At 46.3% G+C, this 17,164-nt stretch overlaps 1 protein-coding gene across 2 annotated transcripts in view; it reads right to left on the reverse strand.

The window, feature by feature from the left end:
• Window positions 1–4,257: 4,257 nt before the first annotated feature.
• LOC146190189 (protein HID1) overlaps window positions 4,258–17,164 on the reverse strand; it is a 63,920-nt gene continuing 51,013 nt past the window's right edge. For both annotated transcript variants that reach the window (XM_084604922.1, XM_084604921.1), the window contains 6 exons: window positions 16,388–16,490; window positions 15,919–16,173; window positions 13,945–14,033; window positions 12,701–12,870; window positions 11,606–11,764; window positions 4,258–5,940 (listed from right to left, as the gene is read on the reverse strand). In XM_084604922.1, coding sequence (XP_084461048.1) covers window positions 5,877–5,940; window positions 11,606–11,764; window positions 12,701–12,870; window positions 13,945–14,033; window positions 15,919–16,173; window positions 16,388–16,490 — 840 coding nt within the window. In that variant the 3' untranslated portion in view covers window positions 4,258–5,876. The remainder of the gene's footprint in view (window positions 5,941–11,605; window positions 11,765–12,700; window positions 12,871–13,944; window positions 14,034–15,918; window positions 16,174–16,387; window positions 16,491–17,164) is intronic.

Genomic DNA, 17,164 nt, shown 5'->3' on the forward strand with positions numbered 1-17,164 from the left:
AAGTCGAATATTCGAATTTCGGTGGTCGAGAGGGCCAAATTTTGGGGTGCGTACACTTTCCTTGGATGACGGGAAATCAGTGCGCGGATCTTTGGCTCTCGGTTTCGGCTCGGCATCACCTCAAGGTCGCGGACAGCGGGAGCTAAAGGCGTTTCATGCTTAATTGAAAAAAGTTAATATTCGTTTTCAAGCCGCCGCGAAAATTCTCAACTACAAAAACGATTAAGCCGTTGCATGTGCACTGCGCGGTGCCAAACTCAGACTGAACCTTAATGAACAATTTTAGGACGGCCATCAAAGCAAATGTCCCAGCTTGTTCCCAGCAAACATGCCACTACTAAAACTCCACTCGTGACTCGTGAGCAACATCATAAACTGTACTTCCGCGAAAATTAGTTCGAGGTGAATCTAAATTTAACTAACAATTGGTATGCTGAAAATATTCTGGAATGTTAAATATATTATAAAACATTAAGCTTCATATACTATGCCAGACGGTATTGAAAAGTCAAAAGGAATGTGAGATGTATGCAGCAAGTGGTTTTGTTCGCACCACAAGCGCTCTTAATTGGCACTTTCATTGCGCGTACGGGACGCTAATTTATGTGACTCGTGGTAGTCACGCGTGTCACATGTCTTACTCGTGATTGTATCCAATAACAGAGTGTGGAAAAAGCGCGAACTTAAGAGCGCGCGCATGTGCCAGTCAACTGCCCGGACGGCGAGCGAGCGATGCCCAAAAAAGTGTGCCGTGTGCAGCGCACGCAGCCGGCGGGCGAGGATATTCGAGGAGGAAAACGCCGGAATGGAGGAGAGTGTCGCTACTTTCAATTTATCGAGGAGTTTTAGCCGCAGCGTCCTGGGCAACGCAAGGCTCAGAGGGAAATAGTCTGGCATAACTAGTTGAACAGTTGAGTTTTTAGCGTGGTTGTGATGTGGGTTGTCAGAAAACTCTCCCGAAGACAAGTTGCAGAGTGCCTTGGAAACCAGGACTTGCCAAGGAAGTCTTTGGGCTGTTTGGGCTCAAGAGAAGCAGAGTCGGACGACCCCGGCTAGCGGCAACATCCCAATCCCTCCGGACAGCGGATGCAGTCCCCTGCCCTTCGGGATCTCCCTTCCCTGGCGGGGCAGTCTGTTACGTTTCGCCACCAAGTGTGACAGCTGACGAGAGCACAATAGGAGAAAAAAAAAGGAATAATATTAATAAAATAAAACAAAACAAAGAAAATAAAACAAGCGCGCGCATGAGAGGGGTGAATGAGATCCGGAGCTAAGCAAAGCAACCAACGGCTGCCCATCCAGCACTTGGAGCGGCAACATCCCAATCTCTCCGGACAGCGGATGCAGTCCCCTGCCCTTCGGGATCTCCTTTCACCGGCTGGGCAGTCTGTTACGTTTCGCCACCAAGTGTGACAGCTGACGTGGCCACTGCGTAGCAACAGGGAAAGTAGCGAGCGTTTCGGCCATTTTGGCACCGTCCGGTTGACCGCCCAACGGAACACGTCTCGATGCGCCAAATGTGTGTGCATGCGTGTGTGTGCAAACGCTGGCCAAGCCCGGCGTTCGAGAGAGAGAGCGTCGCCCTCGCCCGTCTGCAGGAGGTGGAGGAGATGAAGTCGCGTCACCGACGATTGAGTCATCTCGTCTTGTTCGAACTTGCAGGTGCAGGGCTCTCCCTTTCCCTCTGAACTGACAAGCCTATAAAAAGCAGCAGCAGACTCCGCTGTGAGAGAGACTACTGGGAAGACGTCGCAGTGACGACGCCAGACACCAGCTGTGTGAGCGTTTCGGCTTCTTTGCCCGTTCCTTCATGATGTTGTATTAAACGTTTGTTTTGTTAGAAGACGCCTCGTCTTTGCTGGGATCGTTAATGCTGTCCGCCGGGCCACGGAGCCGCCAGGCCAACGCTATCGATGGGGCCGCGACCCGCATCTAACAACTGGCGTCAGCGGTTGGATGAGCCGCTCGAGCCCCAAATGTAACACAAGGTACAAATCAAGGCACTGCGCACAAACACACTGCAAACTTGAGACTCAAGTTTAGGAATTGGCACAATACATTTTGACATTCTCATAAAGATCTTGTCAATCTATATATATGTCATGTTTCTTGATCTGAGAACATGTCTGACAGTGATATACCATGCCTTTGCATCTTGGGTATTTCAAAACAATCTAAATACAACTAGCACCTGTGAAGTACGGCTACAACTGGCTCATTGGATTGGATTGGTAAAACGTTTATTCGGGGCCTGCAGTAGAACGCGCGCTCCGGATGGGGCCTACGTCGTCCTCTGGGCACCAGCCGCGCGGCCTGGGTCCCCGCTCGCCGTGGCCGGCTCACTGGTTCCCTGCCGGGCCAGCGCCTTGATGACCTGCTGGACGGCCCAGAGTTGCTCATCTTGATTGTCGCTCCCTGCGGCTGCTTCCAGTCGCAGCGGGATCCTCCCAGACTTAGCTTCTTCCTGGTACTGGGTACATTTCCACAGCATGTGTGCGAAGCCGGCAGTCTCCGTTCGGCAGACTCTGCATTTGTCTGTCGGGTGCGTCTCGGGATACATTCTATGCATCAGCAACGGACTGGGGAGTGAGCCCGTCTGTAGCTGTCTGAATAAAACGGCTTGCTCTCGACTGAGCCCTGAGCAAGGGGGTGGAAGAGTTCTGCGAGCTAGGCGGAACACCTTGGTTATTTCGTTGTAGTCCGTCATGCGGTCTTTGGTGCTGAACCACAGCGGCCAGTCGACCGAGGCGCGATCCGTTAGCGCGCGCGCCTCGGCGTGTGCCGTCTCGTTGTGGTTGGCGTTGCGGTCTGACGCCTCGCCCGCGTGCGCCGGGAACCACTTGATTCACACTTGTCTGCTGCCATTGTCGTTTTTGGTTGCCTGCAGTATGCGCACAGCTTCTTTCGCTATCCTGCCTTTGGCGTAATTTCTCACCGCCTGCCTCGAGTCGCATAGCACTGTGTGGCAGTCGCGGTCGGCGATGGCCAGGGCGATGGCCACCTCCTCCGCTTGCTCTGCCTTGGTGCATCTCGTGCTGGCGGTCGTGCGAACGGTGCCGGTCGCGTCGACGACGACCGTCGTGAACCCGTGTATCTTGGCATACTCAGCCGCGTCAACGTAGCGTGCGTGTGTGTCGGCCGCGTGCTGGTCTATCAGCGCCTTGGCTCTCGCTGCTCTCCTCCCTTTGTTATACTCCGGGTGCATGTTCTTCGGTACCGAGTCCACTCTGATGTTGCGCCTGATCTCATCGGGGACGGAGAGCTGCGTCTGCTCCCTGCCTTGATATCCAATTCCCAGGTTATCCAGAATTTTCCGGCCGGCCTTGGTCGTGACAGTCTTTCGAGCTGTGCGGCACGTTGGGCCTCCGCTATCTCCTCCAGCGTGTTGTGCACCCCTAGCTGCAGGAGGCGTTTGGTGCTCGTTGTTTAAAAATTCTTTAACGTGGTTGTGTTCATAATAAGAACAAGTGTATAGTAGAAAGTACGCTATAAAAGAGAGGTAGCCAGGAAAAGGGATAGGTTTTTGGTGCTATAACGCAATACAGAACACATGCCTTTGACATTGCTCAACCCTGCATGAGCTGGACCAGAGGTTCCCATCGAAGGGCACGCACAGGATATCCAAGGACACGGCCCACAAGGTGGGAAAGGGGGCTCCTTAAGTACCAAACAGTACAACTTATTACAACCATGAAATGTACTTGGTTTACTACGAAAAAAAAATCAGATCCTTTTTTTTCTCACCGGCTCTACCTTCTTTTTTTTTTCATCCCTGATGTCACATGGCATAGGTAATGGTGCTTGCCACACAACACTGACCGAGACAAAAGAGTTGGAGCAATCGTATGTCGCACAATGCGTGGAAAGGAACGGGATGCAGGGAAGTTGAGATAGTTGCAAGTGTCATAACCATTGTGACACCGAGCGGATAAGAAGTGGCCTACACCAGAGGCTCCCTGTACCAAGAGTGATGTAGATCTGTCATGAAGACCAAATTCAGTCTGCAATCAGTGACTGCAGCTCGTTTTTCTTTTCCCTTGTTTCACGTTTAACCAACAGCTACCTTCCCCCATTCTAAACTAAGCCCAATGTAAACATCACAATGGCCAGTACATGAAGCTCACAATAAAAACCATTTGTAACCTGTGTGAAGCCTAGGATACTTGTAAAAATGGTAGCTCCCTGACACCCCCACCTCCCCCATCAGAAAAGAAAAGAAAAGAAAGAAAGAAAAAAAAAAAAAAGCTATGCAACATATTAGCATCTTATCGGAAAGTTTCATTTTTATTTCCTAGTGCCTTCTCGTGCATGTTCGATACTGTAGCTGCGCGAGATTCAGTTCTCTCAACGGTAGGGTCCTCTGAACAGCGTCACCTGGCGACAGGTAGCAGAAATATTGTAAAAATGAATAAGAGCGCATTTAAAGCCTGCTGTACTTGCTGCTTCAATGGTGCAATGGATTGACACAACTTACCTAAGTACTGAGCGAATAAAACATCTGTCTGAATCTTGTAAGCGTAACTTTTTTCTGATTTTTCTTTTAAACGCCATGTTAAAATACACTATCAAGATCATTCCGGGGGGCAGTAGCCCTTTAGGTTGCATTATGTTATGTTCTTAATTCTTAATAGCCGCAAAACCAGCCGTGAACAGAACCACAACATGACGCCATGACAACGGTAACGCTATTCAATTAGCTTCACCGTATCATCTCATGCCTTCAGTGAGTGTATGTTACCTTTAGGTTGCGTTCAGACACCTCTCGGTAACAATCGTCATTTGAGTGCAACCAGTGAGGAGAAAGATGTTGTGGGACCCTACTGTTGAGGAGACGGAATTACGCTACAGCTGCAGCACCTCACCACCTATCTTCACTGTCCAAAATGAAGTAGCTATTCACAAGTATATCAGGAGAAAAAGCTTTAGTGGCACCGCGTCCTGGACACGGGGCAAACCATAGCCACAGCAATGCATTTTGCCTCCATGTGAAAGGTTATGACGACAACCTACATTTACAGCCGTAAAGCCAAATCGAGCAACAGTTGTGCCAAAGCTAGGCTGGGTACCGACTGGATAGCTGTTAATCCGCCTTTTTCACAAGGCCACTCTGCTCATGTGCGCCTCTGCTCTGGTTGAAAACAAACCCCCAGCCCCAGCTGCGCATGAGCAGTTCTTGGCCTCCGTGGTCGGCGCAGCCGGAGCTGATCTCGGAGACCATGTGCAGCTAATATTCGTGACAGGCGTATGCGACAGATGGCGGTAGCTGTCAAAGGCACACATCGCCATTTCGCTGGTGGCTGCATCTCCCAAGGGCGTTTTCAACCAGTTGCAGACGAATTTTCAACCACTCCCAGAGGGCGCCACATTTTGTGAAAAAGACGGATTAGAGAGGACTGCAGACAGGCCCAGAAATTGCAGCAGACACTTCGAGCACTGTAAATGTGGAAACCTGCTCCCACGTGCCATCTGTCGGGCACGGTTTTGTGCTCGTGAGTGAGTCCATGGTGCAGACAGCCACAACCAAGAAAGCAGCCTAGCAAGTGCCAACAGGAAGGTACAAATAGTCCTTGCTCCACACAGACATTGCTGGTGTTGGTTGTGGCGCCATCTGTTGCTATCGATGGGAAATGCCAGCCTGTGCCCGAGATGAGTTGTGCAGTCGCTCGCTATGGAGGGGCCAGATGGCGCAAATGAAGAAGAGAGATGGCGCCACCAATTGCAGCACTCGTGACACAGCATCGCACATTGTCAGTCACAGCACACCAGATGTCCTTCTGGTATGATGCATGGAATGACGTCACCCTGTCGTCTGCACACTGCACAGGCATGGACTTCCCTTTGGTCTCTCAAGGCTGTGGTGGCAACTGCTGGCCTGACTAGAGTCGCTGGATCTCAAAGAGCCGCACTTCTGTGTCATACCAGATCGGGGGGTCCACATTCCTGTTGGGGAGAAAAGCGGACTGCTCATCACTCTTGCCACTATGACTAGTAGCACTGGATGGCACAAAAGTTGACCACTTTTGTTTACTGAAACTAGTTAGCAGCAGTACTACCACACGGCACTGAAGCAAAAAATTGTGTAACAGATGACACTGAAAGAGAGAAAAACTTGATGGAGGCAGTGTCGCTGTCACATTAAAATTGCTAAACACTTAACCTGTAAGCTACAGGGCTGCCCCTTCATGGCTGTCATCTTCCTTTCTCTACAAAAACAAATGCTCCATCAAATAGGAAACTAGCAAGTGTATGGCTCAGCACATAAGGCAGCTGAACATCCTTTGCATTGCATATTTATACTTGTCCTGTGTGCAATTCCCAATTTTTATTTTGGCCCATTTTTTTGTTTTAATCTGTGGAAATCGAATGGACCGCCAGGCCCACATCCCACACCTCAAATGACAGAGGATCTCGACCTAGCACAAGTCATATGTTCGCCTATGGTGGTCCAGAGACAGGTTTAGTCGGACATGGGCGATAGCAGCGAGAAAGAATATAAATACAAATACAACTGCCATGAACAAATACAATTCATGCTCGCGCCAAACAATTTACACTCCTTCCAAGTTCTGGCACAGCTGGCCGGCTCCACTCAGTTCCATTCCTTAGTGATATAAAGTACCACATGATCTGTAAGTCAAAGTTAACTTGAAGCTCTGTCCGAGAGCATGGAAGGGAAGGTTTCCAAGCACAAAACATTAAACTAGTTGATACCATGCAGAATGTATTAGCAAAACAGGTCAACATTGAAAACCGGTCTCCCAGAAACAGTTTACTTTTCTTTGGTTTAGACGACACCGATAAAGAAACATGGGATCAGTCCGAGTCCAAAGCGATTTCGCTTCGTGCGGAACACATTAAAGGGACACTAAAGAGAAAAATGAAGTGGGCTTGCATCATAGAATGCCAGTTACTGGTTACAAAAGAAGCCACTCTTACTGATAACAGAGCTGTTATAAGGTAGTAAAGAGGAAGAACAGGAATACAGGTATCGCCGCCACAGCCGAAATGGCCGAGGCTCGCAATACAAATCACATGATGCGCAAGGGATCCCGGAGGCTGACAAATGCGAATTACGTTGACCATTTGAATACGGTAGTCGGTTTTGTCTCAAATATGATAACATGCTTTTATCACACGTAAACGACGGCGAAAAGACAACGTAAATGTTGCAAGGCAAATATAAAAATATACTCATTTCGCCCGCTTGTCGGTAGATGCCGCTAGTCTCTCAGCTAACACGTGAGTGTTAGATTTGATTTTTAGTAATCGGAGTGGCATGGTAAAGTGGCTAACGCAGCACTATGGGCACTACGGGCGTCCACTTCAGTTGTGCTTATGTTCCTCCTCAGGCATTTCGTACGTGCTTGGATAGTTTGGTTTGGGCCTGCGGCGCCTGAAATACGAGCTCGGAGCAGCAGATGCGCCTCTCGTGACGCACCTGTGAAATATTCTCCGCTCCCCGCGCAGCAGCAATTACAGTCTCCTCTTGCGCTATAGTGTGCGTCATTCTACCCCACTATGTAGTAGGAGAAAACAGTTTGAATTTGACCAGCGGGAACAAAAAAAAAACCTCAACTTCTTATCGCAATATCTCAGCAATAATTCGATATTTTGCTGCCCGATATGCACCGAAAGTGTCACCCAATGCCGTTTATTAAATTTTGATAGCATATTTGGGTGTCTTTAGTGTCCCTTTACCATTGAAATTAACCGCTCTTCTATAGAGAGGGCCCACAGGATTGGTTGACACAAGGATGACAATAAGAGGTCTATAATAGTAAAGTTCACAGCTTTCAAAGATAACCAAAGGATCTTGGCAGCAGCCTCTAAACTGAAAGACACTGATTTTTCCTTAAGCGAAGATTATTTTAAACGTGTTCGTCAGGCAAGAAACCGCCTGTGCGCATATGCTGCAGAACGAAAATAAAAGTACACATTTAGGTATAGAAAGCTTGTGATGGGTGGAAAAACGTATACTTTTGACTGCTCTAGTGATTGTGTTCAGGAATGTAGGCAATAGCAACTATCACAGCCTTCTTCCCAGATTTCTGGAAATATAACTGAACAGCTCTCTTTTATTGTCGTAAACTGCTGCATCCTAAAGAACAAAACTGCTGATTTCGCAGGCCTTCTGCCGATTTCAGAGCCCGACATGGTTATCGCCACCGAATACTGACCAGACTCGGATATTGCAGGTGCTGAGGTTTTTCCGTCACAGTATGTTGCAAACCGAAGGGACAGAAATACCCGTGGAGGGCGTGTGTTCGTTCTTGTATGCGACACAATTGAAAGTGCACCATTACTTCCTGCTGACGACACGTCGGAATCAGTGTGGTGTCGCATACAATGGAAACGCCCTCAAAGTAGGTTCTTTCTACAAGCCACCAAATCTGAACACTGTCGAACCATTCATCAGCCTTTCAAGGTCGCCATCAGCACTGTCGTCTGATACCATACTTCTTGGTGGTGATTTAAACATGCCAAATGTTGTATGGCGTGATCGATGTCCTGTGCAGGATAGTAGGTAGCTGCTTCACTTTGCATTTTGCGAGTTCATAATGACCTACGAGCTCATCCAGTTTGTTGATTTTTCTACTCATTTTGGATGCGCAGACGGAAACGTGTTAGATTTGATTTTTAGTAATCAGAGTGGCATCGTAGAATCGATTGCGCCAGTACCAGGTATTAGTGATCATGAAGTTGTTGCAGGCACTGCTTGTTGTAGGAAAATAGAAGTTGCCAAAATACAGCCGAGAAAGGTATTCTTTTATGAAAGAGGTAACTATGCGGCCATCGCTAATGAGCTGAATGACTTTCTTCCCATATTTGAGCATTATAGCTTATTTAGCTGCATCGACAGTCTTTGGATGATATTCAAGGATAAACTGTTTTCTTTGACACCAGAGTTTGTTCCGTCTACAGTGGTTTCGGCAAAGCATTGCAAATATAAACCTTGGATTAATAAAACAGTACGCTCATCAATACAGAAAAAGTCTTGGACTTATAAAATGTACCGCAAGACAAGGAAGCGCAGCTTATACACAAAGTTAAAGGACATGGGCGCAAAACTTAAAGATGAATTGAAGGTTGCAAAGAATGCATATCTATCAACCTTAACAGATAAACTCAAAACAAATCCAAAAGAAGTCTGGTGGCATATAAAGAACAACAAGAAGGATAACACTGGCATTCCAGCCATTGCCAATGATGGTAAACTGCTCAAAGATGATGAAGATAAAGCTGAATCTTTCAACAAATATTTTCATTCAGTTTTTTCAAAACTCTGTAGTGTTCGTATCTCAGAGACACCGGTACAATTACCGGAAATAGAAAACATTACCGGGAGCCAGAGTGGAATAGAAACTATGTTAAGTAATCTGAACCCACATTCACTCAAAACAAATCCAAAAGAAGTCTGGCGGCATATAAAGAACAACAAGAAGGATAACACTGGCATTCCGGCCATTGCCAATGATGGTAAACTGCTCAAAGATGATGAAGATAAAGCTGAATCTTTCAACAAATATTTTCATTCAGTTTTTTCAAAACTCTGTAGTGTTCGTATCTCAGAGACACCGGTACAATTACCGGAAATGGAAAACATTACCGGGAGCCAGAGTGGAATAGAAACTATGTTAAGTAATCTGAACCCACATTCAGCTTATGGACCCGACAGCATCTCGAACCATATTTTGAAACACTGCTCAAGAGAGGTAGCGCCTTTCTTGGTAATTATTTTCAGCAAATCACTGAATATTCAAAAGCTACCTGAAGACTGAAAGACAGCCAACATAACATCAGTATTTAAAGAGGGAGATCGTACACACGCAGGCAATTGTAGGCCGGTATCTTCAACTTCCGTTTGCTGTAGGACGTTTGAGCATGTCCTCTACTCTAATCTGATGAAGCATTTCTAAGAAAATGACTTTTTTACCTCAGCTGAGCATGGGTTTCACGCTGGTTTTTCGTGTGTAATGCAGCTAACGGAATTCACGCATAACATTGCAGCCAGTTTGGACAAAGAGGAACAAATAGATGCGCTCTTTCCTGATTTACGGAAAACATTTCATGTCATCCCACAGAATATGCTTTGCATGAAATTATCATTCCTGGGCATCCCTGAAAATATCTTTGGCTGAATAAAGGATTACCTACACATGAGCAAACAACAGGTTATTCTAAACTGGGTGACATCGGCTCCAATGCATGTTCTATCGGGTGTGCCTCAAGGATCTCTGCTTGGGCCACTATTATTTCTGATTTATATAAATAGTTTAGTAGTAGGCCTCCACTCGACCATTGCACTGTATGCCAATGATTGCATCCTGTATCGTCCGGTTAAATGTGCTGATATGTCTGTTCTGTAGGGCCACTTAGAAAAAGTGTCTATCTGGTGCAACCGGTGGCAGATGACTCTGAATACCGGAAAATGTTATCATTTGAAGTTCACAAAGAAAAAGAAAAGGTTCCCCAGTTCATATAGCATAAATAATAGCGCACTCAATACCACCAAATATGTCAGATACCTTGGAGTAACCTTTTCTCAAACGCTTGACTGGTCCAATCATGTTAACTTAATTACCGCAAAAGCTTACAGTCTTCATTTTTTTAAATTAAATTTTAAGTATTCTCCTCTTTCACTGAAAGCTAACTTGTATCTGACTAGCGTTAGACCTATATTAAAATATGCATGCGTAACATGGGATCCGTACACAAAAAACCTAATAGAAAAATAGAATGGTGCAGAAACAGGCAGTACGCTTCGTAACCGGAAATTATCGTTACACTGTCAGAGGGTCTGATATATGGGAAGGGTTGGGCTGAAAAACCCTCTCTCCAAGCAGAAAAATTATAAGGCTAAAATGTCTTCACAATCTAACATCAAAATAAAACTGGTATTGATAAGACAACGTTTATTAAGCAGCCACATTACTTGTCATCTAGAAGAGACCACAATAATAAAATCAAAGCCTATCAGTGCCGTACTAATGTGTTTAAGTATTCATTTTACCCTTCACGATTAACGATTGGAACCAGCTCCCTAGTCATGTAATGGCTGCATCTAATATTGAGAATTTTATTGAGAATTTTATTCATTGAATGTTAGTTTATTGATTCCTGAATTTATGCTATTTTGTGCACTTTAGTTTTGTTATTATGAAAAGTTATAGTTTTGTTAATTTTCAGAAATACTGTATGCTGTGGCAGTTTGTTTTTGCTTTATTGCCTTTTTTTCTTCTTGCTTGCACGTTGTTGGATTTACTGATGTGTTTCCTCACGCGACCCCGTGTATCTATACCCCTCTACAATAATGCCTTCCAGGCGATGTAGGTGTACAGAATAAATAAATAAATAAATAAATAAATAAATAAACAAACAAACAAACAAGCAAACAAACAGTGAGCTTGGCTCCTTGGTAAACTTGCAAGAAAATAAACAAGTAATATATAAGTGACTCTGTTCTGTCCTCAGTTTTATTTGTGCCATTTTGTTCTCTCAGCAGCACGTACATTCATGAATTACAGGCTACTCCATGCATACTTTAGCACTGCAGAAAACGGAAGCAGTACTAATTAGTATTTCACAGCAACGGGAAGGTGTGCACCTGAGGTAGATGAGTCCCCACATGTAGGTGCGGAACCACATAGTGGTGCCTGCATTGGACTGGTACTTGCGGATCAGGATGGGGTGAGGCACAGGAAGCAGGCCCACCAGGGTGCCATGCTGCAGAAACTTGAGGATCTCGCTTTCGTCCGTCAGGCCCCTGCACCACGCACACAGCACAAGTTATAGATCCATCAGGTGGGCAATCACTCGAGTGACCACGAAACGGGCATGCCCATTTCGATGACCACAGCCACAAATTTCACTCTTCCATCACGAGGTCTACTGGGAATAGGATGCTGGCCCTTACTACGACATATATTATGGTGAAGCTACCCAAAAACTAATAGAAAATAATAAGTGGTACCAGAAAGACCTGCCTTTGGCATGCTTTAGTTGTAATGAGAGAGGTAACCACTAAAGCTCCATCATTATCATCATCATAATCAGTCGAACTATACCCACACTGCAAGGTGAAGGCCTCTCCTACATTCCTCTAACGCGATCCTGCGCTAGGTGCATCCACCTGAACTCAGCAAACTTCTTAACCTCATCCGCCCACCTGACCCTCTGCCACCCCCTGCTATGCTTTCCTTTTCTTGGTATCTAATTTGTTACCCTTTTCAACCATCAATTATCCTCTCTTCGAACTACATGCCCTGCCCATGCCCATATCTTCTTGATTTCTACTAGAATGTCAGTACTTCGAGCTATTCCTCTGACAAACTCTGCACGCTTCCTATCTCTTAACATTACACCTACCATTTTCCGTTCCGTAGCTCTCTGTGTTGTCCTCAACGAAAGCAGAACCCTTTTGTCAATGGCTGCAAATTGTGTCATTCTTAAACCTTTTTAGAGAATGCTAACAGAAGAGCTCCTTACAAGCTCTTGGAACAAGGTGGCTCGAAGAGTATACCTACAGCTGTGCCTTACAGGTCCCGGGAACAGTGCTCCTGGAGAATGTTTGCACTCTGCAGAACAATGCCTTACAGGCGTTAGAAAGAAAAAAAAAAAAAAAAAAAAAAAAAAAAGCAGGGCCTGCATGTTTAAGAAACACATGGAGGAACGTTCAGGCAATTCAGAGATTAGTACTGACTTGTCAATGCAGATTTTCTCCACTTGGGGCACCAGGACCTGCAGCAGGCGCATGATGGTCTGCAGGGGAAGCTTCTGCTTCCATGAAGCCACCCACTCAGGCGTTGGACCGCGCCACTCTTCCTCACCGCTGGCAGCTCGCGATAATGCCGGTCCACCCCGGGAGCCGGTCTACGCAGCAAGGAGAATAACTGTGGTTACCCTATGGGTAGCAGTGACGAGGTGGTCCTGAGGAAAGGGAAGGCACAGCAGCCTATCCTGGGCACTTAAACTATTCAGTGGAAGGCTAGGATGAAAAGAGGGGAGGGAGAGCGCCTTGCCGATGAGGTCAGACTGCTGGTGCAACAAAAGGATTCTTCCCGCAATCAAAGTCTGCATTCAGGCAAAGAGTGACAGCGTAGGACTGGGGTCAAACACTTAGGGGTGTCACGAGATTATGAACCATCATGTTAAATGAAGTGCCAAGAAAACAAGCTCTCTATCCAAGGATTCTCAACTGCAGTGCATGGACACACTAAAAATAGCTTAAAGACTCTTTCACTTTCGCTCGCTGAACCATCGTGAGTGCCCAGTAAACGACGGTCAAATTTCTTTCCTTTTCTGCTGTGTTCTCGATACCTTTTTCTCAGGGACTTTCCTCTTTCACTAGATACCACATCTCGGTATCCTAGTCCAACAGTCAGTCAGAGTCATCGTTATCACCATCATAATCATCATCAGCTAGACTACATCCATTGCAGGGTGAAGGCCTCTCCCATATTCCTCCAATCAACCCGGTCCTGCGGTGCCTGCATCCACTCGACTCCTGTGAGCTTCCTAACCTCATGCGCCCACCTGACTTTCTGCCGCCCCCTGCTATGCTTTCCTTCCCCTGGAATCTAATTTGTTACGCCTTTTTGGCCATCATTTATCTCTGCACAGCATGGCCTGCCCATGTCCACTTCTTCTTGATTTTCATTAGAATGTCAGTAACTCGAGCTATTTCTCTGACCCACTCTGCATGCTTCATATCTCTTTAAAAGTCAGAGTGAAAGAGTAGCGTTTAAGAGCATTTAAGAGAAGCAGACCATCTACCATCCTTTAGGACGTCGTGCAATGAATGGATGTGGACAGGAATTTCTACAGTGTAGTGCTCTCCTCCGAAAAAGCACATTGCACTGTTCTGCAGTGCTCAGATGGTGTTAAAAAAAAAAAATAAAAAAAAAATGCACGATTGAATCTACGCAGAACCGGAGTGTTGCTCACCCGAGGTGGCGACTTCTCTACGGGACTCGTGGCCGTACTGCCTGTGGGAGAGGACGCCGGGTGTGCCTGCTCTGTCATTTTCTCCAGCCCTGGGGGGAATCCAACATCGCCGATTTACCAATCTTACTGCAAAAGCACTACTACTGTATCCCCCCCCTCCCCGCCCTCCTTCCACCTCTCTTTTTCCCAAGTGGAGAAAGATTTATGTTTGTTGAGGAGAGAAAAACATGTCTAGGCATTTGACAGCTGCAGATTACTTTTCTTGGGTTCTCAAAAAGACAAAAAAATAATAAAAATGAAAAAAAAAAAATGACAAAATTTTTTATGGGCCAAAAATCTAGTGTGTGTGTAAGTGAGGAGACCTGCTACCTTCTTATGATCTGGAGCTTTGTAATTCATATTGTTACACCCTTGGTCTCAAGCAGAGCACGGAGGAGGGAAGAAGGAAGCGGAAGAAGAAGTGTGCGCGCCCGTTCAACCTTTGTCTTGTGGCACCTGTGTTGCTTCCTGCTGGCCATGTGTACCTGGCGTACTGAACCAGCTAGAACGTCCCGGTCGCGACACTAAGGGCGTAACATTGTGGTGGAGGAGCCGGTTAACGATCCCTGGCACTATACCCAGCACCTCCACCACAATGTTGCGCCCTTAGCGTCGCGACCGAGAAGTTCTAGTCGGTTCAGTAAGCCAGGTACGCACGGCCAGCAGGAAGCACCACAGGTGCCACAAGACAAAGGTCGAATGGGCGCGCACACTTCTTCCATCCTCCATGCTCTGCTTGAGACCAAGTCAGTAACAATATTAACATAACAGCGTTTAAGAGCCTGCTTTCTAGAAAACTTGACATCAGCTTTGTTGGCATCAATGTATATCCTTTTCCTTTTCTGGACAAAACAACAGCTGCCAATGCACATATCCTAACCACTGGGCCAATCTCAAGTAAAAAAATATTGAGCTGAATCGAGAATACAACGAATACCCACCGTTCGTCCAATATCACTTGAAATAACCGTAATGAATTTCACCAAGTTCAGTCAGTAAAATTCTGATATTTGTTCCCGCAAAGCTGGTAGTGTTTCTACTGGTTAGCAGCAAAATAGCTTTCTCCGTGTAAATGAATCATTGGTTTCACTAGGATGCAAATTTCATGTTTTTAAGAAGTGGAAGTTTATTCTGTAAGGGTGCACTAGAGATCTACCATTCTTCACTGCAAAGGCGAATTTGACATGATTCAGTGCATTAGTTTAAGTCTGCCTACACCAATTCTAACTGCAGATGTATGTGAGTCTGCCCACATCGGTGGTTAGTACCACCATTATCACCATCCTCTGAACTATGCCCACTGCAGTGCAAAGGCCCGGTGCACCCAGCTGCACCCACCTGATCTCCATAAGCTTCCTAACCTCATGTGCCCACCAGACTTTCTGCTGCCCCCTGCTACGCTTTCCTTCCCTTGGAATCCAATTTGTTACCCTTCGCGATCATCAGTTATCCTCTCTTCGCACTACATGGCCTGTTCATGGCCATTTCTTCTTGATTTTGCGCAGACTCATCCACTTGCATTTATTCCCTCACCCACTCTACACATTTCCAGTCTCTTAACTTTTCCTTGCCAAAGCTCACAGTGTTGTCCTTAACTTAGTTCCAGGTGCCTCCACGTTATTATCCTGCGTGTGCGGAACCTTGGATGGTGACGGCAAGATAATTTTGTTCTTTAGGTTCTTGCAAGGAATGTTCGCTCGAGCTTACACTCAGTCAACAGCAATGGGCATTCAAAATTATCGTCTCGCTCAAGCTACGCATATGACAGAGTCTGCTCAGCCCCGTTAGTGACCTGTCCTTCTTAACTATTTCATCAGGAATTTGGGGCTCTATTCTCATAACTGAGCAAAAAACCCATAGCAAGGAATGAGCTTTTAGTCTTGCCCTAATTTAGACAAAATAAAAGACCGATCAATTGATGTGCGAGCGCCATACGTGGGGTGGCTGCCAGGCTGGCATTGAGAGCAGCCGATGGGGCTTCCTCCGGGGGGTGCGGCTGCTCATCCTCGGTGGGTGCGGTCGGTGGCTGAGCTTCCTCGGTGGGTGTGGTTGGGACCGATGGGGTGGGCCCTCCCCCACGCGAGCGTCGGCTGAGCGAGCGCTCGATTGTGCCCTGCTCGGTGGGCAGGTTGGCGAGCGCGTGGAACACGTGCCTCTTGCGGATAACGGTATACACAAGGTTGGAGTTGCCTGCGATGATGCAAGGGGGCACGTCCGTGAAAAGGGAGCCAACAACTATAGTCTGTCACTTGTGTTGGCATATTCATAGCTTGCAGAACAGGTGGAGAGTATGCAAAAAGACGATTTACAAATTCGCACAAATTACTCTAATTTGCAGACTCTTGCGGGCACACATATTTGCATCTCCCCTGCCTAAACAATTCGAGGGTGGTGCCATTCTCACCGTCAAACTGGTACTGGATGATGTTGTTGAAAATCTCCAGCAGAAAGAACACCAGGTGGTGGTTGGTGGGGTTGGAGTAGAGGAACCACGGGGTGCTGAACGCCTGCACAGCAACAACTGCTCTAAGTAACGGCAGTGGAAAATACGAGGAAACTAGAGTGCATGTGCACGGTCCTCCCAGGAAACGTTCTATGAATATATGCGGGATCCTTTGTAGGTAACAGCAGTTTTCTAATGACAGTATTGAAAGAAGGATTTATGCAATTGCTTACAATAAAATCTCATTGATACAATCCTGCTTATTAAGTTTAATCGTATATATATATATATATTTTTTTTTTTCGGTTTCTAGGCAATGCCTTTTTCTAGGGCTAATTATGACTGTATTTTCATGTGGGTTTGGATCATGGGCAGAGAAAATATACAAAAAACTAATGTGACTGAATTTCCTTCTCAGGGGCATCAAAAACATAGTATGGAAGAGGGGGGAGGGGGAATACATCGCTGCAATGGGAATGCTCATGGCTAATATTTCAGTACTATTTGCCTGTGCGAATGACCCCCCTCTCCTCCCGCTTTTGTTAACATTTTTTTTTTTCCAGATTTTCGTCGTGGGCACCTCAGTTTCCTGCATTGAGCCTGGCAGCCTACCAAGACTTAAAAAACCAAGTATTCTTGCGCGCCCTTCACGGCTCTGTAGTTGGTAAAGGGCCAAGCGACGAAACCGCAACTGGTTTTTATGAGCGTCAGAAAAGATCATACTTCTGAGCATTGAGA

The sequence above is a fragment of the Amblyomma maculatum genome, chromosome 5 (genome assembly GCF_055883805.1).
Source record: "Amblyomma maculatum isolate TAMU_Amacu chromosome 5, ASM5588380v1, whole genome shotgun sequence".
Taxonomy (NCBI): domain Eukaryota; kingdom Metazoa; phylum Arthropoda; class Arachnida; order Ixodida; family Ixodidae; genus Amblyomma; species Amblyomma maculatum.